Source organism: Mastacembelus armatus, chromosome 11, assembly GCF_900324485.2.
Source record: "Mastacembelus armatus chromosome 11, fMasArm1.2, whole genome shotgun sequence".
Lineage (NCBI taxonomy): Eukaryota > Metazoa > Chordata > Actinopteri > Synbranchiformes > Mastacembelidae > Mastacembelus > Mastacembelus armatus.
The window spans coordinates 12,964,117-12,981,990 of NC_046643.1; the positions used below are offsets into that span (position 1 = coordinate 12,964,117).

The window sequence follows — 17,874 nt, forward strand, 5'->3', positions numbered from 1 at the left end:
AGGCATAATAGATCGAAGCATATAAGTTTATCTTCAAATTGAATCGAGATGGATTGAGTAGGGCAGAGTGTTTGACATCTCGGGTGCTAACTGAAAATCTTTGCAGCCTTTAGTTTGACAGGTAAGTGAGGGCCCCCGTTGGCGCATGCGTACAAGTGTCCTCTTCAGATATCAACTGCAGCAGAGCGATAACGGACAAACATTTAGCAAGACCTCGCAGGCGAAGGGAAGTAACACTTATCTTTTTCTGACCAAACACTGCTGTAGGCTGAATAAAGTAATGAGGTAGATAGTCAGACAGCTAATTACACTAACCTTGTTTGGAGCAGAGTGGCATTGGCACAGTGAAAATGGACCAGGAGTTTGAACACATAGACTCAGAAGGCCGGTGGCAAAAACTGTACCAAGTAAGTCTGTTAGCATAGCTAGCATAATGCTAACATGGACTGTCAGTGCTTGAAGCGCGTATTTAATTTAGAAAGGTAACAGCTCTACTAGCTCATTATTTAGTCGATATATACTCTGTTATTTGGCGCTAGTTTCTTATATGCTTATATTTTATGGTACATTCAGTTTTTTTATGTTTGTCAATAGACACTAGCAACTTTATATGGACTACATATGGTAAAGTCAGTGTTGCCGTAGCTAAGGTTAGTCAGTGTCATACGCTTATGCATGTGGTTGAAACTCTTTGTGATTAGCTGCGTTAAATAGCTATTTACTTGCTCTTATACTCAGCTGTGCTGTGAGAAGCTTTATAAATGACTGTTAGTCCGCTGTGATTGTTTGGATCGACGGATTCAGACTAGTTTCCTGACTGCAAAGTGTAGTGGTGAGATTAAGTCCCTTGTCGAGTGAGATTAATTTTTTAAGGTCACAGTTGTGCCATCTGGTGATTTCTTATGTCTAAATCTTTTTGTTTCCGTCAGGAAATCAGGAATCAATCCCATGAGTGCTCCTTCAAAGTGGCAAAGTATCCAGAGAATCGCAACCGAAACAGATACAGAGATGTCAGCCCATGTAAGGAAACAGTTGTGCAAAATCCATGATGTTTGCAACATTTCCTTAACCCTCCATCTGTGTCTGTCTGTTTCCAATCCATCCCCAAATAATTTTCTGTCTGTTGCCATCTACAGTTGATCACAGTCGGGTCAAGCTGGAGAACACAGAAAATGACTACATCAATGCAAGTCTGGTGGTAATGGAGGAAGCACAGAGAAGTTATGTATTGACTCAGGTAAGTCCAAAGCTTTTTATTTCAACAATCAGATGTACAGGTCTCTTATTACACAAAGCAATATTTATTATTTATTATCAAATTTACTGTTTGGTCTCTGAAGAGTCATAAAATGAAGTCAAGGTTGATTACAGCTTTTATCCAGTCTAAATTGTAAAAATATTCATTTTACATACAAAACCTCTGGTTCTCAAAATTTGTCACTTTTTTTACTTTACCATAAATTTGCAGAGGGCTTTTCTGTCAAATAACTAATTAATAGTCATTTAAGCTCTACAGTTGTTCACTACCAAACTGACAAAAACTACATAGAGATTTGTTTTCACGTAATGTCATGTAATATAACAGCATAATTACTGTTTTTATCATATTGATAACAGTTGTGTTCCCTTAATAGAAGTCAGTTATGTGTCCACAGCTAGTTAATTGATGCCAGACAAACAAATCAGAGTGTCGTCTGTCAGACTAAGCAGGAGAGTTTTACTTTACATGTTGAATTATGCAAGTATGTGTCATGCCACTGAGCTTGATGGAAGATAAAGAGTGCAATGTTAACTGTAGGAGTGTATGTAGTTTTGAGAGAATTGTGTTTTTACGTAGTACAGCTGGTGAATGTGTGCACCTTCTGGTACTGTCTTTGACATATTTAGTTATCAGTTAACGCCTAGTTTCATTTCAGAACTGAAAATAATGAGCTATAATAAAAATAAAATATTTATTAAGAATAATTATGGATTTTACATAATAAATGTAGAAACCTAATACAGTCACAGAAAAGAATAAAAATAATAGGATTTCTTTATTTAATAGAAATATGTATTAATATTGTGTACTACTTTAAAAAAAAAAAGATAATTTCTTACTATATGTAGTTTTACACACATCATCTGGTGCATTCCTAACTTCATACAGCTGGACTGGCTTTATTTTATTTTCTTTGTTTCTGCATTATGGTGACAATGCTGAAAAAAACCCCCCAAAAGTTTCAGCTAAATTACAGTGAAAGATGATAGTTTAATTTGTGAAAATTAAGATTTGTCAACATTTTAAAACTATAGCTGGAAATCTCAGAAAAACCAGAAAGAGGAAGCTCAATTTGGAAAATTATGCATTGAGGAAACCCCATCCTTTAGTTCTGACATCTCTTCAAAGCCACTCCTCCAAAACTTATTTCGGAGGGGTCATTTCTCTTCCATGAGAAAGAGCATTAAGAAGAAAGTCACAGCAATTGTCATGCCCCTTTCAGATGTATCTTAGTTAATGTTAGAGTCGGGCTACTAACAGTCATGTTGGTTAATGTTATAGATTTCAGGAAAACAGCAAATCGCCCCAAACAAAACAAAACCATTAATTACCAGCAGAAATAAGGCCACTGTGGCTGCTTTCTCTCTCTGTTGTCATTATTGTAAAAAAGGCCACATCAATGTTAATTTTGGTTTTAGTTCTTTTAATCCCCAACTTCTTTTTAGTTAGAGCTTTTTCGAATGCATTCATAATATTTCCAAACAAGCTGCTGTGCGTACCTTCTGTACCTGTTTAGCTATACCTGTAAAAACAGAGCAGTAACATGTCTGCCCACAGTGCCTTGTGGGAAACTCTTGGCTACGCATTGAGTGCAATGGAAGAGTGCACACAAGTAAGAAGTAAGTCAACAGGCAGGTTGGCTGTCCAGTGGTTTTGTCTGGGCCGAATTAAATGATTGATCAGGTTCTTTTTATCAAACCTGCTAACACCACAGATTAGTTGTTGGTGCAGTTTTTTTATTCATTGCCATTAAGGTGAAAATCGGAAACCTTACCTTTAATCATTGTCATATGTTTTGTACGCACAACACCATTACCTACAGACCAGGTTGAAGAAGAAGAACCATTTACCAGAAATCATTACTAGGCTGTATCATTTTCTTTCTTGCCCGCATGACAACAGAAAACTGAGACTGGGCTGATAAAACAGATCATGTTCACCATACACTGAATACCATCTCGGTTATGTCATGATAAACTGAGCAAACTTCTATGGCTTTAAATTACTGAGATACCAGGTTTCCTAAGATAATGTAGCTTTTTAAGGCAATTCAAGAGTTAGACAACAGACAGACATTTTTCAGATAATATCTAGCAAAGATATGGCAAGCCTTTGTGAAATGCTTTGTTGGATGCTGAACAGCATGTACTGATTTTGTGTCACCACTAGTTTTTGTGGTATTTTAAATTGTTTTTACTCTGTGTGTGTGCCTTGCCTCGTTTTCTTTTGAAAATATACTTTAACACATGATCAGACTGTCGAAAATGTATTATCAAGTTTCTGAAACATATAAAAAGGTGCTTGAAAAACCAAAACATCTAGATAATGCTTGCCATTCAGTTTTGGTTATCCTCAACTAATGTAACCATATATCTTTTATGTATGTTCCCTCATTTGTTTAATTATGTGCATCTAAGTCTCTGTAGCAAACACAAACTGTACATGGTGGAATTTCTTTAAATTCTGTTCCTGACACATTTTCTGATGTCAGGATGTGCTGACAGTATCTTAGTGTTGTCTATTTGTGTTATTTGTCTGGGTGGAATTTGACATTCAACATTGCTTTCTTTTTCTTAACCACATCATAACCTTAATCAGTCTTGACCTTTTAAGTAAAGACTTATCATTATGCAAATTTCTGTTGCTGTTTTCATACATAAACTTATTTTCCTGTGCTATGTAATTGATCAATGTGTGTGTCTGTTGTCTACAGGGCCCCCTTAGAAACACCTGTGGCCACTTTTGGCTGATGATATGGGAGCAGAAGACCAAGGCAGTCATCATGCTCAACAGAGTCATAGAGAAAGGCTCAGTAAGTCCACAACAAAGACACACATCATATTTTCGGCTTTGTCATGTTTTATCTGATGCAGACACCCACACGCTGACAGCAAAAATGTCAAATAGACCACAGATTAGTATTCACAGACCACTTTATCCACTTTAACACATACACACAGGTCTGCAGCCTGATAATAGGGTGAAATAATAGTTTTAAGTCATCTTTAGTTTTGTTCCATTGTGGAGCTTCCCTGTCCAGTTATCAGAATAACTGGAATTCAGTGTTTTTGAGTGCATGTTGGTAGATGTTATGTGAGCAACTGGGTTGCATGCCAACCTCTCAAGTGGTTCAACTCCAGTGAGCCTGCAATGTGTCAGTCAAACTCATGTATACAAACCCCTACACTGTGTGAACCTCTGACAGCCTTTCTTAGTAATGGGGATGGAATAAGTTTGGCTGGGTCATAATATTTAATAATTTACTGGCTGCTTTCTTAGAAATAGAAGATGAAGAGCACCTTGTTCACAGATACAAACATCTTTTATGCAGGCTAGCTCTCCAATCCAATCATTGTCTCTCTACTAAGAAATGACTGTATGATAAGACTGTCCTCTGGTTGTAGACATAACCTGTATGTGTTTGTCACAGTATTTAACAGCAGTGCCGACGTATGACTTGCTGTTCGTTTCATATTACTTGAGGTGCACTTCAATATCAGCAGTTGTTTTAAATTTGAGTTTAGCTTACCGTCTGAATTTTGAGCTAGATTTGAGTGTTGCTACTACTACTACTACTACTACTACTACTACTACTACTACTACTATTAATAATAATAATAATAATAATAAATATTAAAATGTATGTGGCATCTTGGATTAAAAAAAACGGCTTTACAAAACAAGAAAAAAACTAAAATATTAAAATGTCAGAAGAGGAAAAAGTACAATTATGGAAGGAAGTTTGTTAACCTGTAAATGTATTCCTATTGATATTTTATATTTTTTATTGATGTATTTGATGTGGTGAAGTGAATTCAGAACCTAAGGACTACCCACATTTAATACACTAGGAAAAGAAACATAGAAGTGAATAATACTAGTGTTTGACCATTGTTAAATGATTAACCATGGATTTTAAGGACTCGTTATTCTATTGGTATTAGTAAATTGTGGCATAAGCCAAAGAGCAACCTAAATTACAGAGACATAGATGCAGCAAAATATTCACATAACAAGGCTGTGGGTGGTATAAACCTAGGTTAGTTGGACTAGGACAGGTACGGATTTATATAGCAGTTGTTAACATGTTGGGTTTTTTTATATATATATATATATAATATATATATATTTATTTTATTTTTTTTTGTTTTGTTTTGTTTTTGTTTTTTTTTTTGTTTAATTGATATCTGGCATCTTCAGTGTTTAGATGTCAGCTGCTTCACCTCAATGCCCCCTGGCTTCTCAGCTAGCATTTGGTTTTGAACAGTTTGTTCTTTGTTTTGAATTAAATATTTTTTGGTAGCACTGACCATCTTTCTCCTTTCCTCTTCCACGATAGGAAAAGTGTGCCCAGTACTGGCCCTCGGCTGAGGAGAGGGAGATGGCCTTCAGAGACACACGTTTCTCGATCACGCTGTTGTCAGAGGACACCAAGTCTTACTACACCACCAGAGTGCTAGAGCTACAGAATATTAATGTATGCCAGAGGATTACATAACACATAGGGGAATTTCCATTGAAAAGTGGCAAAACAGAACTGAAATGGTTCAGGAGAGTCACATCACATTAAAGTGTCAAAAGTTTCTTAGAGCTGAAAACATCCTTGTTCATTCAGCGCTAAGGCTCATAGTTTCTGTTTGCACAGACTAACAGACAGATGAAACATATGTTTACTCAATTTTTATTTAGCATGTCCAATTTTTTTTGTATTGTGGAAGGTAGGTGGTGTGGGGTGGGAGGGATTCAAATGCACTGCAGATTATGCGGCACTTTAATTATTAAAAATGAACAACAAATGCTTAAACTATGGTGTTTCTGCTGCACATAGCAGTTTTGAAATCAGATTTTCATCCACATATATACTTCTTTTTTTTTTTTTTACTTTGAAGTCCTTGAAAACATTTTTTTTGTTGTTTTTTAAAAATAGATAACTGAAAAAAGGCAATGTCAGAATGATCACAAGAAAACCAAGAATGAAAAATGGAACTGTTGTTAAAGTTTGCTTAGTGCAGCTGTTAGACACTTCTGAAATAACCTCGTGACCTCAGTGAATACTAATAAAAATCAATACCAACAGTCTCGCTGCAATAAATAAAAGAACATCTAGATGGTCTTTTGTTCTTTCTAGCTGCTAATGAGGTCCCTATTTGTCTGCTTTCACAGACCGGGGAAAAGAGAGAGATCTACCACTTTCATTACACCACGTGGCCTGATTTTGGTGTCCCAGAGTCTCCGGCATCCTTCCTGAACTTCCTTTTCAAGGTGCGGGAGTCAGGAGCGTTGGGGGTGGATCATGGGCCAGCTGTGGTTCACTGCAGTGCTGGAATCGGACGCTCTGGGACATTCTCATTAGTTGATACATGTCTGGTCCTGGTAAGTCTGTGTACTCTTTGTTCTGTATGAGCTTACACAGTAGCTAGTGATGCCATTTAGGTTCATGTTTTGTATGACCACAAAAATGCTAGTAAAAATATATGTTTTAAACAAACAGTAAGAATATTTAGACTAGAGCAAAAACACTATATAATTAAGAACTGCCTTATCAAGGCAACTTGCAAAATTGAGAACTTTTTTTTTTTAATGGATTGAAATGGTTCCCTGTTCATAGTGAAGATATGGGTTCAGTCACTAAATGTAAATGTCTAGTTGTTTTCCTGGGCTACCCACAAGGGTATTGTGAAATGATGCCAAATCTAATAAAGTGGGGTTCAAAAAAGGTAAATTACAACATTTCATTCCAAAACAGAACAAATACAACGAATGAGTTAACAGATATTGATCGTCTTGTTTAGCTGCGCTAAAATGAATATGGATGTAATCTTCAGATGGACAAGAGGAAAGACCCCTCATCAGTTGACATTAAAAGCATCCTGTTGGACATGCGGAAGTACCGCATGGGCCTGATCCAGACCCCTGACCAACTGCGTTTCTCCTACATGGCTGTCCACGAAGGAGCCAAGTATATCATGGGAGACTCATCTGTACAGGTACTCACGCCATAACTAGCTGTATCACACATCCTGACACACAGTTAAACAGTTACTATGATAAGTACTAACCAAGTTTTAGAAGGGATTTCTGTTTTGTTTTAGTAAAGGACTGCTTCAATCCTGCATAATTCCTCTCATAGTGCGTTTTGGTAGCTACATTTTTATCACATAGGGGCATCATGCCAGCAAATCAATTTACAAACCAAATTAGCCCTCTGGGGTCTGAGGGGGTTTTTGGGGCCTGGACAAATTTTGACATGTCCTGACATTTGTGCTTTTTTCAGTGTTTTTTAAACATATTAACACTTAATGTCTAAAGTCTGATAACACTGTAATCAGCACAAAATTGGCTACAATAATATGTGAGCAGCAAGTTTATACATTATTGTGTTTTTGAGAAAAAAGTGTTTATGCATGGTTAGTGAAAAACTACAATTTTTTACTCACTGAAATAAGACCATAAAACACAAACTGAACATTGGTTCACAAGACTTTGGAGACCTGCATGTTGTAGGCTAAAGTGTTTACTTCAGAGTGCTGTGAATGTCATCTTGTTCACACATTCACAGTAAACAATACACTGATTTAAATTTTCTAAGACACTTTTTGTCCAGAAAGGCCATATGCAAGAGGGTGTGTCTGAGGATGAATAGTCATGTGATTTACCTGAGAACACAAAAGACGCACTGAACGTCCAGACAAAGCCGCGCATAATGAGCCTTTCAGTCAATGTAGATGGGACGGATTAGTGCTGTACAATACAACACAATGAGGAGCCAAACGATCCTTATTTGAGTTAAAATCAGTGTTTTTACTCTGAGGACAAACTAAACTATTTGTCTCTGTGTGGAATGTAAGGAGCGCCGCTTCACGTGCGTAACGCGCCATCATCCAAACGCGCCGAAAAAGTGAGTAAATTCTATGATGAAGTTTGATATTTTGTGTCATTTCTCGGGGGCGTGCACATATTTACCTGGTTCACCTGAGATTATTTACATGTGAACAGTGGACAGTGTACAAGGCGGGACCGCATTACCTGTAATGAGGTGAGACAGGAAAAAACGGACTTCTCCTTACGTTCATACGGATTAAATGAAAAGTGATGATTTGTTTTCGACTTGAATTGTGTCACCTAAAAGAAAACATTTCAAGCTTTCTAGCCATATAATTCTTATTTTTATGAGCCAAGTATTCGCTGAGATTCTGGTTGTTTTATTTACGCGTCTGTGAAGAGAAATGGCAGAGACAGAAAAGTCCGAGAGCGCACCCTGTCGGCTTTCTTTATTTAAAAAAAGCACAACGTTTTGTTGTTATTATGATGGTATACCACTAAAACTAGACCCTTTACAGATTTGAATGATATGCTTCTTTTATCTGTACGATCAGAATTGACGGAGTAATTTAAGTTTGTTTCAGCCTTATCAGAAAAAGATGCGTCAAAACGCGCCGGCGCGTGCGTCGACCCCAGAGGGTTAGTATAGTGGTGTGCTTGGCTAACAAAGGTATTCCTCTTAAATTCTGTTTTTATTCATTTCATTGGTAGAAAAACTTAAAGCATCTTCCACTGCTCTCTTCCCTGTTGACTGCTCTGACTGCATAGAACCAGTGGCGAGAGCTCTCCAGGGAAGATCAGAAGCCAACATCTGAGTCTCCCCCCTCAACTCACCCTCAGGCCAGGTATCCAACAGAGCGATACAACGGCAGCCAGCGAGGAGGCCAGCTGGAGGAGGGAGGAGACTACAGACAGGATGGCAAAGTACCCACACAGTCTCCGTGCAAGGAACAGGAACTGGACGGCAGCACAACACAGTCAGTGCACACGGTCTCATGCACCAGTTATAATCTTCCATCCATCCATTTTCTTCCACTTTATTTGCGGCCAGGTTGCAGGGGCAGTGGCCTAAGCAGAGATGCCTAGACTTCCTTCTGCCTAGACACTTCCTCCTCTTATGGGGGGATATCGAGGTGAACCTAGGCCAGCCGAGAGACAAAGTCCAAATATTGATGGAATAATCCAATAATACAATGGGGTTTATTTCTTGTGTATTGTCTGCCCTGATTAAGACCCTGAGAAATGGTAGTCGTTGGTGTTTTAACAAATATGCCAGGTTTAAAAAGGTTTTCATAACATCTATTCCTATTCATTATTTTAGTTTCAGTCCATTGTGTTCATGGACAGAGCTGTTAGCCCAGTATACTTTTTTAAAATATGTACTGTTTTTTTTTTTTTTTTTTTTTAATAGCAAACGGCGCAGAGAAGACAGTATCTCTAAATCAGGCACAGCCAAGGCACCCCAAAGCAAGCCCAGGACAAATGACTCGGAGAAGAAGAGAAAAAGGTGATTATATCTTTTGGGTCAACCATATCACACTTTATTTTTCATACACAAAGCATCATGTTAGCATTGCGTTCCAGGATGATTACAATCTGAGAACAAAAGAATTACTGATTCTTTTGTGTTCAGTACTCACTGATAAGTGTCTTATAGTTTCATTTTGACATAAAATGATTCAGTTTACAGACTAATTTTTAAACCCCTCAGAGAAAATTCAGGCTTTCCCAGAGCATGACTAACCCGAAATATTACAAATTAGACTTCGTTCAGCACTGAAGCCTTATTTTCTCTTCACTCCTGATTTTCTCACTGTCTCTCAGCATTCTCAGTCCCTCGGTGTAAAGCTGCTAGTCTAGTTAACTGACATCTACTTCATTTTTTTCCTAATGGCAGTACAGTTAAACTTGATGAAGCAGTTATTTCTGATGAGCGTGCGCATCAAAAAACATCTCACAAAATAATTTCTGAGAAGCCTTCCTTTGTTGTGTAACATGTCAGTGTTGTTCCAGTAATATGGACAAAACTGCACCATTTCTGACAAGGTCTTACTCTGCTGTTGTGATTCATCTCGGACAGTTTGGGCTGCATTTGCTGCACATGACAAGAGCTGGCCTGTCCAGTGGGGGGCAGTGTATCTTTGCCTCCCTCTGAGACAGCAACAACAACTATGAAGAGCACATTTAGAGGAGGAAGTTTACCCACAACTTTTAAAAAGAACACCCACTCTTGTACGTTGAGGTGTGTGTGTGCGTGCGTGCTTTTGCCTGTGTGTACTCGGTGTTTTTGTTTCTCTTGGGGTTTTGGTTTTTTTTTGTGATTCGCTTAGCTCTCCTGTGGTTTGGAGTTGTTAATTTTGGCTGCACTCTAGCATGGTGTGTGTGTGTGTGTGTGTGTGTGTGTGTGTGTGTGTGTGTGTGTGTGTGTGTGTGTGTGTGTGTGTGCGCGTGTGTGTGTGCGTGCGTGTGTGTGCGTGTGTGTGTGTGTGTGTGTGTGTGTGTGTGTGTGTGTGCGTGTGTGCGCACTTGTGGTTAATGGTTGTTGAAGCTCTGAAATGTCAGGCCGACTTGGAATAATGCGAGGTGCTAATTTTACTTTGCATCATATATCCAGATGTGGTGGCAGCTTTCTTTCTGTTCGCTCCTCTCAGATGTTATTGAACAAGCCAGTGCAAAGCACAGCTACAATAAATAACCACTGATCTGCACACAATTTGCACAAAAAGTATGTCTATTAATTTGGGTAAGACAGAGATGTACAGTCACTGCTTGTTCCCTGACAAACATATAAAGAAAGCCCTTAGGTATTATACCAATAAAGAATAAGCTCTTGTTCTGGTTGAAGCTGCACATTCATTACACCAAGTGAGATGGGGCTAATTAAGGTTTGTTGCATGTTCCTATGTATTTCTGGTACTTCTAACTAAAAGTTGTCATGAGATCTTCAAGTTTATTCAAGATTTTGGCATGGCAGTGTTCCTGGGTGCCATGTGGTTTTTAAACTGCACCAGATGTTTTGGCCTTTTAAAGTATGAGTAGGAGTTTGGATGTTTATGGTCAGGTAAATGAGCTGATTAGGCTGAAGGACAGTCAAAACTTCTTGTTACTGTAGTTTATCAGGTTAATTAAATTAGATATTTAAGGATGAAACTGATCATTGTTATTTACAGTTTATCCAGAAATTTGGTTTTTTTTTTCAATAATCAATTTGGTCTATAAAATGCCTTGAAAAGAGCCAAAGGTGATGTCTTTTTATATACTCGGTAGTCTAAAACATAAGACAGCAAAAAATCTGCAAAATTAAATATATTGGGTATTTTTATTTTAACAGATTAGTTTATTTATTAATTTTATGGCATCAAGTTAATCACCCGATTAATCACCTCTATAGATATTAAGTAAAAATCCTATTTAGTTTTACATAGGATATTAAAATACAATACAAAATACTATTTCTACATAACCTTTTACTGGCTGATTTTGAAAATGGCATCCACAGTAGGCCACCATGCTCATCTCAGTTTAAGATCACTACTTGATAGCCATATCTTGTCTAATCAAAAGACCACAACCCAAAGATATTCAATTCACAGCATTATCAAACTGAAAAACAGCAAGTAGACCAGATATTTAATATGTTTGCTTCATAATTGACCTAAAGATTAACCAGTGTTTAAAACTGTTGCTGATTAATTTTCTCATAAACTAATCAATTAATCGACTACTGCTACTACTACTACTCTTCAAATCCCTTCCACATCATCTGGGATGATGTAGCTTACATAAAATTAAATCAGTGATGTGTTCTAGTGCTCTGCAATACTTAATTGAAATCTGTCTTAAAAATCTGATAATTAATCTAATGTTAATAATCAATGATCCAACATGCTGTAATGTGCCACAGATCCTGCTAGCAGTTTCAACCTTCCTTCAGATTTGTTCTTTGTAGTAAAGTTTTTACCTGGTAAACTTCATGGCATTGACAGTGCTGACTTGAGTTTGTGGCACATGCTCTTTTGATCACTTTTGAGCTTCACTAAGACTTTATAGTATTGTTTTTAAGTTCAATCTCTTTAAATATTGTCTTGTTACAGGGCAAAAACGAGTGACTGCTAACCACCTCTACCTGTGGCCACATGGCTACAGCTCTGGCAGCAAAGCCAACATCGGCAGGGAACTCCAGCTCTCTCTTAACCTCTGAGTTATTCTTCCTCATCTGCACCTCAACAGCCAGCTCACCTCCCCCAATTGCTTGTTTTTTTTGTCCCATTGCAAAAGCATTATTCAGTCAGGGCACACCTCCCTTTTCTTACTCCGCTTAGTAGCATATCACATCCCACCTCAGCTCCTGATCCACAGCTTTTCCACACCTCCTCTTCATCTAAACTGTTTACAGCAGACACTCACACATTCTTTGAAGAGAACACATTAAAAAGAAAATCACACCAGCGCTTTATCCCCCGGCCACACCACAGCCACCGCCAGTGTTGCTTCTGGAGTCAGAAAATCAGATTTTTGCTTTAATATTATTATTTGCAGCTTTGTCATTCTATTATGCTTATTTGCATTTATCACATCAAAAATAGGGGCTGTCCATTGCCAATTTTGAATGGTGTTCATATGTGTATTTTTAGAAAACCTTTTTTCAGATGCAAATATAAAAATGTTCTATTTTTTATAAGAGATTACTTGAAAGTTTTTCACAATGATGGGGGTTTGCTAAATGAGAAGCATGGCCTCCTCGCACATGAGAAATTCTGTGGCATGTTATGTTTCCATGATGTACATAGTATTTCTTTTTAAAAAAAAAAAAAAAAAACGTGTAAAAAGACATATTTTTGCTTGTAAAGAAAAACAAACCAAAAAACAAATGACAAAGATACAAATTTGAACACAGTAGGAAGCTGATTTGATGACTTGTTCTCCTGAGATGAATTTGTCTCAAGTTTTCATGGTCTCCTAGAGTGTAATCTACAATTAAAACTGGTATTATCTAGTTTACATAAAAACCTGTCTTTTTCTCATTACTATCACAAATCTGCGTCATGAATTGCAGTAAGTTAGAAATTAGAAATGTGCTCACAGTTAGGCTAAGGTGAGGTTCACTGGGAAGATAGAATGTGACATAAAACCCTAACTTGTCACTTTTCCAGGGTTTGTTTATAATGTGTTAATTTCTGATCTTTAGAGGCACTGGGAGACGATTTTGGAGCAAGTTTAGCCACTTTTCCATGCTAAGCTAACGGTTTGCTGCTTGTAACTTCTGTTGCCTAGCAATCATTGGAGAAACTACAAAGGTAGGCTGCTGCTTTAACTGGGAAATGCTAACACTTAGGCTAGTCCCGTATATAAAACCACAATTTAGCTAATGTTAAAGATTGAACACATTACATAAAACAGCAGTTCTATTTATATTAAAATTAAAGTACTTATGCAAAAGTAAAAGTCACTAAACTTTAATTAGTAATATTATAAATACTTAGGGGTAAGTTGTATTTTTTAAAATGATGGATATTTCTTTTCCAGAGCCAATTTTTTATTTTTTAGTTCTTATAAATGCAGTTAGCTAGGACATTCCTTTCCCACAAACCCATCTACACAGAAATCACCCAAAACAATGATGCAGACAAAAAGGAAAACCACAAACTTGGCAAAACAGCTCTACAAGGTCAGTGTATGAAAGCAGACTGATGCCTTGTTGTCACAGGTATGCAGGTTGTTGCACAGTGTTGTAAAAAAAGAATCAAATTACACAGAGGCAGGACTGCCAGGAACAATATATGGCACCTGGCCAACCACTTTCAGTTAAGTGGGTGGTGGCAAGGTCTTTATCGTCTGATAAATTCACACTAGATTCTTGTAACCACATTTTACTGGAACAAAAAAAAAAACAAAACCCTGCAATACTCACAAACAGAAGTGTATGTTTGGGCCACGTCCTGTACATGATGTAATATTCAGACACTTAAACATTAATATCAAAATGAAAGGAAATTATGACAAATTTCCAAGAGGGGGGAGGTTTGTATGATCAGTTTACAATGTGTGTAATACACTATACAATAACTGTCCAGTATTATCAGACACAAAAATTCCTCACTAAGCCAGCAAGCAAATTATGAACTGAAATAAAAACTAAATAGATGTTTGTCAGAACAGTGCAGGAGGGATGCCACTTCCAAAAAGAAGACTCCAGGAGGTTGGGATCTTCCATTTGTTGGGCTCTTGGCTCTGTAACAGGTATCAGACAAACTGCTGATTAGAGAACTTAAAGTTTTGTAAACCGAATAAAGAATAAAACTAATTTTTAATGCATTACACTGAGCATGCCATGTCTAATATACATTTCAAATTTTAAGTGCACCCAGAAGTATTTGAACCACATACAACACTGCCATGCCCAAAGCCTTCTTTTCTCAGATATGTCACTTACAGGGTTGTCCAGCAGATGGAGCCAGTCGTTGAGGTGGTTGATGAGAGTGAAGGCATCTGGGATGTTGTCGCCTTCTGAACAGAATAGCAGCAGCACAGCCAGTGGAAGATCCTCTGCACAACTAAACACAACATCCAGCACAGAAAAAATACAGACATTTCAGAATTATGATAAAGATTTTGAATAGAGAGAAGGAAGTGTGGTTAACATTAATTTTGACTTATTATTATGAGCTGCTTGTAAGACAAAACTGGTACCTGTCTGTGTAAAGTCCTTTCGTGATGCCTCCTCCTGGGATGCAGAGGCGTGGCTCTGTGTTGGCATCTGTGAGTCCTGGGAAGGCCGACACTCGCTCCATCTCCATCCACCCGAGCTCCTTTAGTGCTTCTGCACTCACTTTCTGCAGGGATGGAGTGACCAGGTACCTCAAAGGAGTACTAAAAAGGACACAGATTTGTTAGAGATGACTGTCCACAGCATAAGCAAAAACACTGCAGTGAAATACTGTACCGCTGTTATGTACCCTCGCATCTGTTGGTCGTCCCTCTGGTAGGAGTGGCTGCTGGACAGCACTACAGTCCTGGAGAACCCACTGTCTTTGATCCAGGACACGATCATCTGACAAAACTTTTTGGACTTTGTCTGCAATTAAAATAAAAATGTTCGAGTTACACATATTATTTCCAGTTAAATTCTGATCCATGAAAACACAAACTGCATGGAAAACAAAGACATTCTCTAAATCCTCATACCTCAGTGAAAACTACATTATACAATTAAAAGAGTAGGACTCAAACTAAATAAAAAGACACTCAGTTGGGAGGTTGTTGATTATTAAAAAGTAGTATTCTTCATGTCACTCCTTTGATGTCAAAACACACTGGAGCATAAACATACAAGTGGTTGTACCTGAATAATTGGCGCTCTGATCTGAAGAACTGCCAGCTTCAGTTCTGGTGCTATATAAACTGCAGATGAGAAGAAGTCAACAAATTAATTAAGGATTTGATTTTTGTTAGAGTCATGGGTTAGTTTGCAGTTGTTATAACCTTTCTTAATATATTTACAGTGTGGCAACACCCACTGACACTCTCATTTGGCTTCCTCTGGAGGGAAACACCATTTATTCTTTATTTTAGTCCTTGAAAACAAAAGCTACTGAAAGATGTCAGGCTCTATTAAATCAAACACTAATGAACTTAAATCCACAAATGTTTGCTTTAGAAAATCATATACTCAAAGAAAACAAAACTAGCAGAGTCTTATTTAAACTGGCCCATCGGTGCTGATATAATAAAAACAGATCTCAGGTGGAAGTCAGAAGATGCTACCTTCTGCAGGGGTGTGCATCTCCTCAGCATCTTCTTTGCAGGTGGCATACGGGTTGTTGCCAGCCATCGGGATGAGACAGTCTGTGTGTAGGTACCCTACTCGGCTCATGTTGAGAGTGGACACAATGAGGTCCACAGCCAGCTGGCCCACATTACCAACAGCCACTGCTGGCTAGATGGAGAATAAACAACCACACAGAGCAATCAGCAACTATGTTGATAACATATTAATAGGCCGTGCATTTCCTCATGTGTCACATTTCATTGTTCGAGCTTCTAAAATGTGAGGATGTGCTTGATTTCTTCATCTTATATTAAATTAACTATGATGGACATTATTTACGGATGTTATCCAAACCAAACAATAAACAGACTGACTGAGAAAAGAATCAGCACATTAATCAAACTCACCATGACGAGGGTGAAATCTTTAAAACAGGGCTGCGAGTCTTCTGAAGCGACAAACATGATGCTGTTCAACTATCAGTCACACTACAGCGACTTAGTAAAATATTTAAGTGGTTTAATATGAATCAAAACTATACTCTCTCTGTTTTTTCACTATTTTCATGCCATTTGCTGAGGTCCTTCCTCAGCTTTCACCGCCGATTGTTGATGACCGAACAGTTTTAGTAGCTGCTGTAAATGCCTGAGTTAAATGTACGTGTGTTTTCTTTTTCGAAAAATGTTTTGTAAAGGCCTAGAAGCACTGTCATATCCTGTTATTATCGCTCTGTGTGTTTCCTCTACGATATATATTTGAAAAAGCAATTTAAGAGTGTCTATTATAATCAGGCATATCGACGGCCAAACTGCAGCTCCGCAAAGATTTACTGCGTAGTAGAGATGTGCAACTCACGCATGACATATTACTCCTGACTTCCTGAACAACATAATAATAATTTCATTATTATACATACAAATGTGTGGTTTGTAACTGTGTGTGATAAAAAGGCTATACAATCCATATTTGTATAATTATAATACATTTAATTAGTTTTATGTGCAAATGATCAATACGTGTAGCACCAAGTCTCAAAAGTAGCCTAGTAATGCTCATAACACTGACTATGTTAGTATATCGTTGGATTACTGGCAAACATGAACTGTTTTCAGTGTAGGGCCCATATTAATTGCTAATAAAAATGGCAATTTCATTACAAACTGTACTGACTAATTATATTTATGAGACAAAAAACTCTGGGACTTGCTTCTTAAATGTGAATAGTTTACTATGTCAGTTTTCTAGGACAGTAAATTCTGTAAATGTGTTTTCAGACACAACAAGCAATCTAAAAATGGTTATTTCAACAACAAAATAATATTTCTAGGCATTATTTCACTATTTTGAAAACTGGATGCTGAATAACCTTATATAGGTTTCCCCTAAAGAATATCACCACCAAATCAAGTCTTTGAACCTAAACTATTCTGACATTGACTAAATTTCTTTTGAGCATGTGACCTCTAGGTGGCACTAACAAATCAACTCGTGTCTGTAGCACCTTGGAGGCTCCACATTTTATATTTCCTTAAACAGTCCCACCATATCCAGGGAGTTTTTGTTTTTTTTTTTAGCTCTGCCCTTCTCAGCTTGTGTATTAACATATCATACTGTTTACATTGCTTTCAAAGTTTTTTAGAAAATCATATACATTTTAAATGTAGCCTCTTTAAGTATATTTGGAGTCGGTTTGAGTCAGTTGCTTCCCTAACCTTACAAAGTCTTTAGTGTTGTGAAATCTTACGCATTTTGCAAAAACATTTTAGGTTTGCAGTTTTTGCGAGAAGCATTTGCTATCCATGCATGCAACGTCTCATTCAACGCCAAGCATTTACACCAGAAACATCATATATACTACTTTTCTCTTACCGTATTTATCACTGACCTGACTCAGTGGTGCTGACTGACACACTGATGATCATTTTTCTTAACAGACATTTTGACTCAAATGACTTGTAAATACAAGCAGATGAAAGACTCTGCATACTCAACTTGTTAACATTTAAGAACTCCCTAAATTTGG

General features: G+C 37.5%; 2 protein-coding genes across 3 annotated transcripts; one reads left to right on the plus strand and one right to left on the minus strand.

Annotated features, from left to right (window-relative positions):
- The first annotated feature begins 161 nt into the window (after positions 1 to 161).
- Positions 162 to 12,902, plus strand: ptpn2b (protein tyrosine phosphatase non-receptor type 2b). 2 transcript variants are annotated; one of them, XR_003295284.1, is made up of 11 exons: positions 162 to 407; positions 930 to 1,020; positions 1,137 to 1,237; positions 3,975 to 4,073; positions 5,601 to 5,738; positions 6,425 to 6,634; positions 7,087 to 7,248; positions 8,852 to 9,060; positions 9,495 to 9,590; positions 10,164 to 10,315; positions 12,178 to 12,902. XR_003295284.1 is itself a non-coding variant. In XM_026300161.1 (10 exons), exons 1-10 carry the CDS (start codon positions 351 to 353, stop codon positions 12,197 to 12,199), a joined length of 1,185 nt encoding a protein of 394 aa, XP_026155946.1. In that variant the 5' UTR covers positions 162 to 350; the 3' UTR covers positions 12,200 to 12,902. The 2 variants fall into 2 exon arrangements, 1 of the variants encoding a protein (XP_026155946.1); XM_026300161.1 differs by lacking the exon at positions 10,164 to 10,315.
- A 756-nt stretch (positions 12,903 to 13,658) lies between these two features.
- psmg2 (proteasome (prosome, macropain) assembly chaperone 2) lies at positions 13,659 to 16,460 on the minus strand. Its single transcript, XM_026300162.1, has 7 exons — positions 16,259 to 16,460; positions 15,848 to 16,019; positions 15,426 to 15,484; positions 15,040 to 15,158; positions 14,774 to 14,953; positions 14,517 to 14,637; positions 13,659 to 14,314 (listed from the first exon to the last, which is right to left on the minus strand). The coding sequence occupies exons 1-7, from the start codon at positions 16,313 to 16,315 to the stop codon at positions 14,234 to 14,236; spliced, it is 789 nt and encodes a 262-aa protein (XP_026155947.1). The 5' UTR covers positions 16,316 to 16,460; the 3' UTR covers positions 13,659 to 14,233.
- Positions 16,461 to 17,874: the final 1,414 nt, after the last annotated feature.

Excerpts from the sequence above, each read along its gene's own strand:
- psmg2 (XM_026300162.1), bottom strand. The coding sequence starts at position 16,315 with ATGTTTGTCGCTTCAGAAGACTCGCAGCCCTGTTTTAAAGATTTCACC. Across the intron at positions 16,020-16,258 it reads AAGATTTCACCCTCGTCATG|CCAGCAGTGGCTGTTGGTAA; the intron begins GTGAGTTTGATT and ends TTCTCCATCTAG. Across the intron at positions 15,159-15,425 it reads TCAGAGCGCCAATTATTCAG|ACAAAGTCCAAAAAGTTTTG; the intron begins GTACAACCACTT and ends TTTTAATTGCAG.
- ptpn2b (XM_026300161.1), top strand. The coding sequence starts at position 351 with ATGGACCAGGAGTTTGAACACATAGACTCAGAAGGCCGGTGGCAAAAA. Across the intron at positions 5,739-6,424 it reads TAGAGCTACAGAATATTAAT|ACCGGGGAAAAGAGAGAGAT; the intron begins GTATGCCAGAGG and ends CTGCTTTCACAG. Across the intron at positions 6,635-7,086 it reads TTGATACATGTCTGGTCCTG|ATGGACAAGAGGAAAGACCC; the intron begins GTAAGTCTGTGT and ends TGTAATCTTCAG.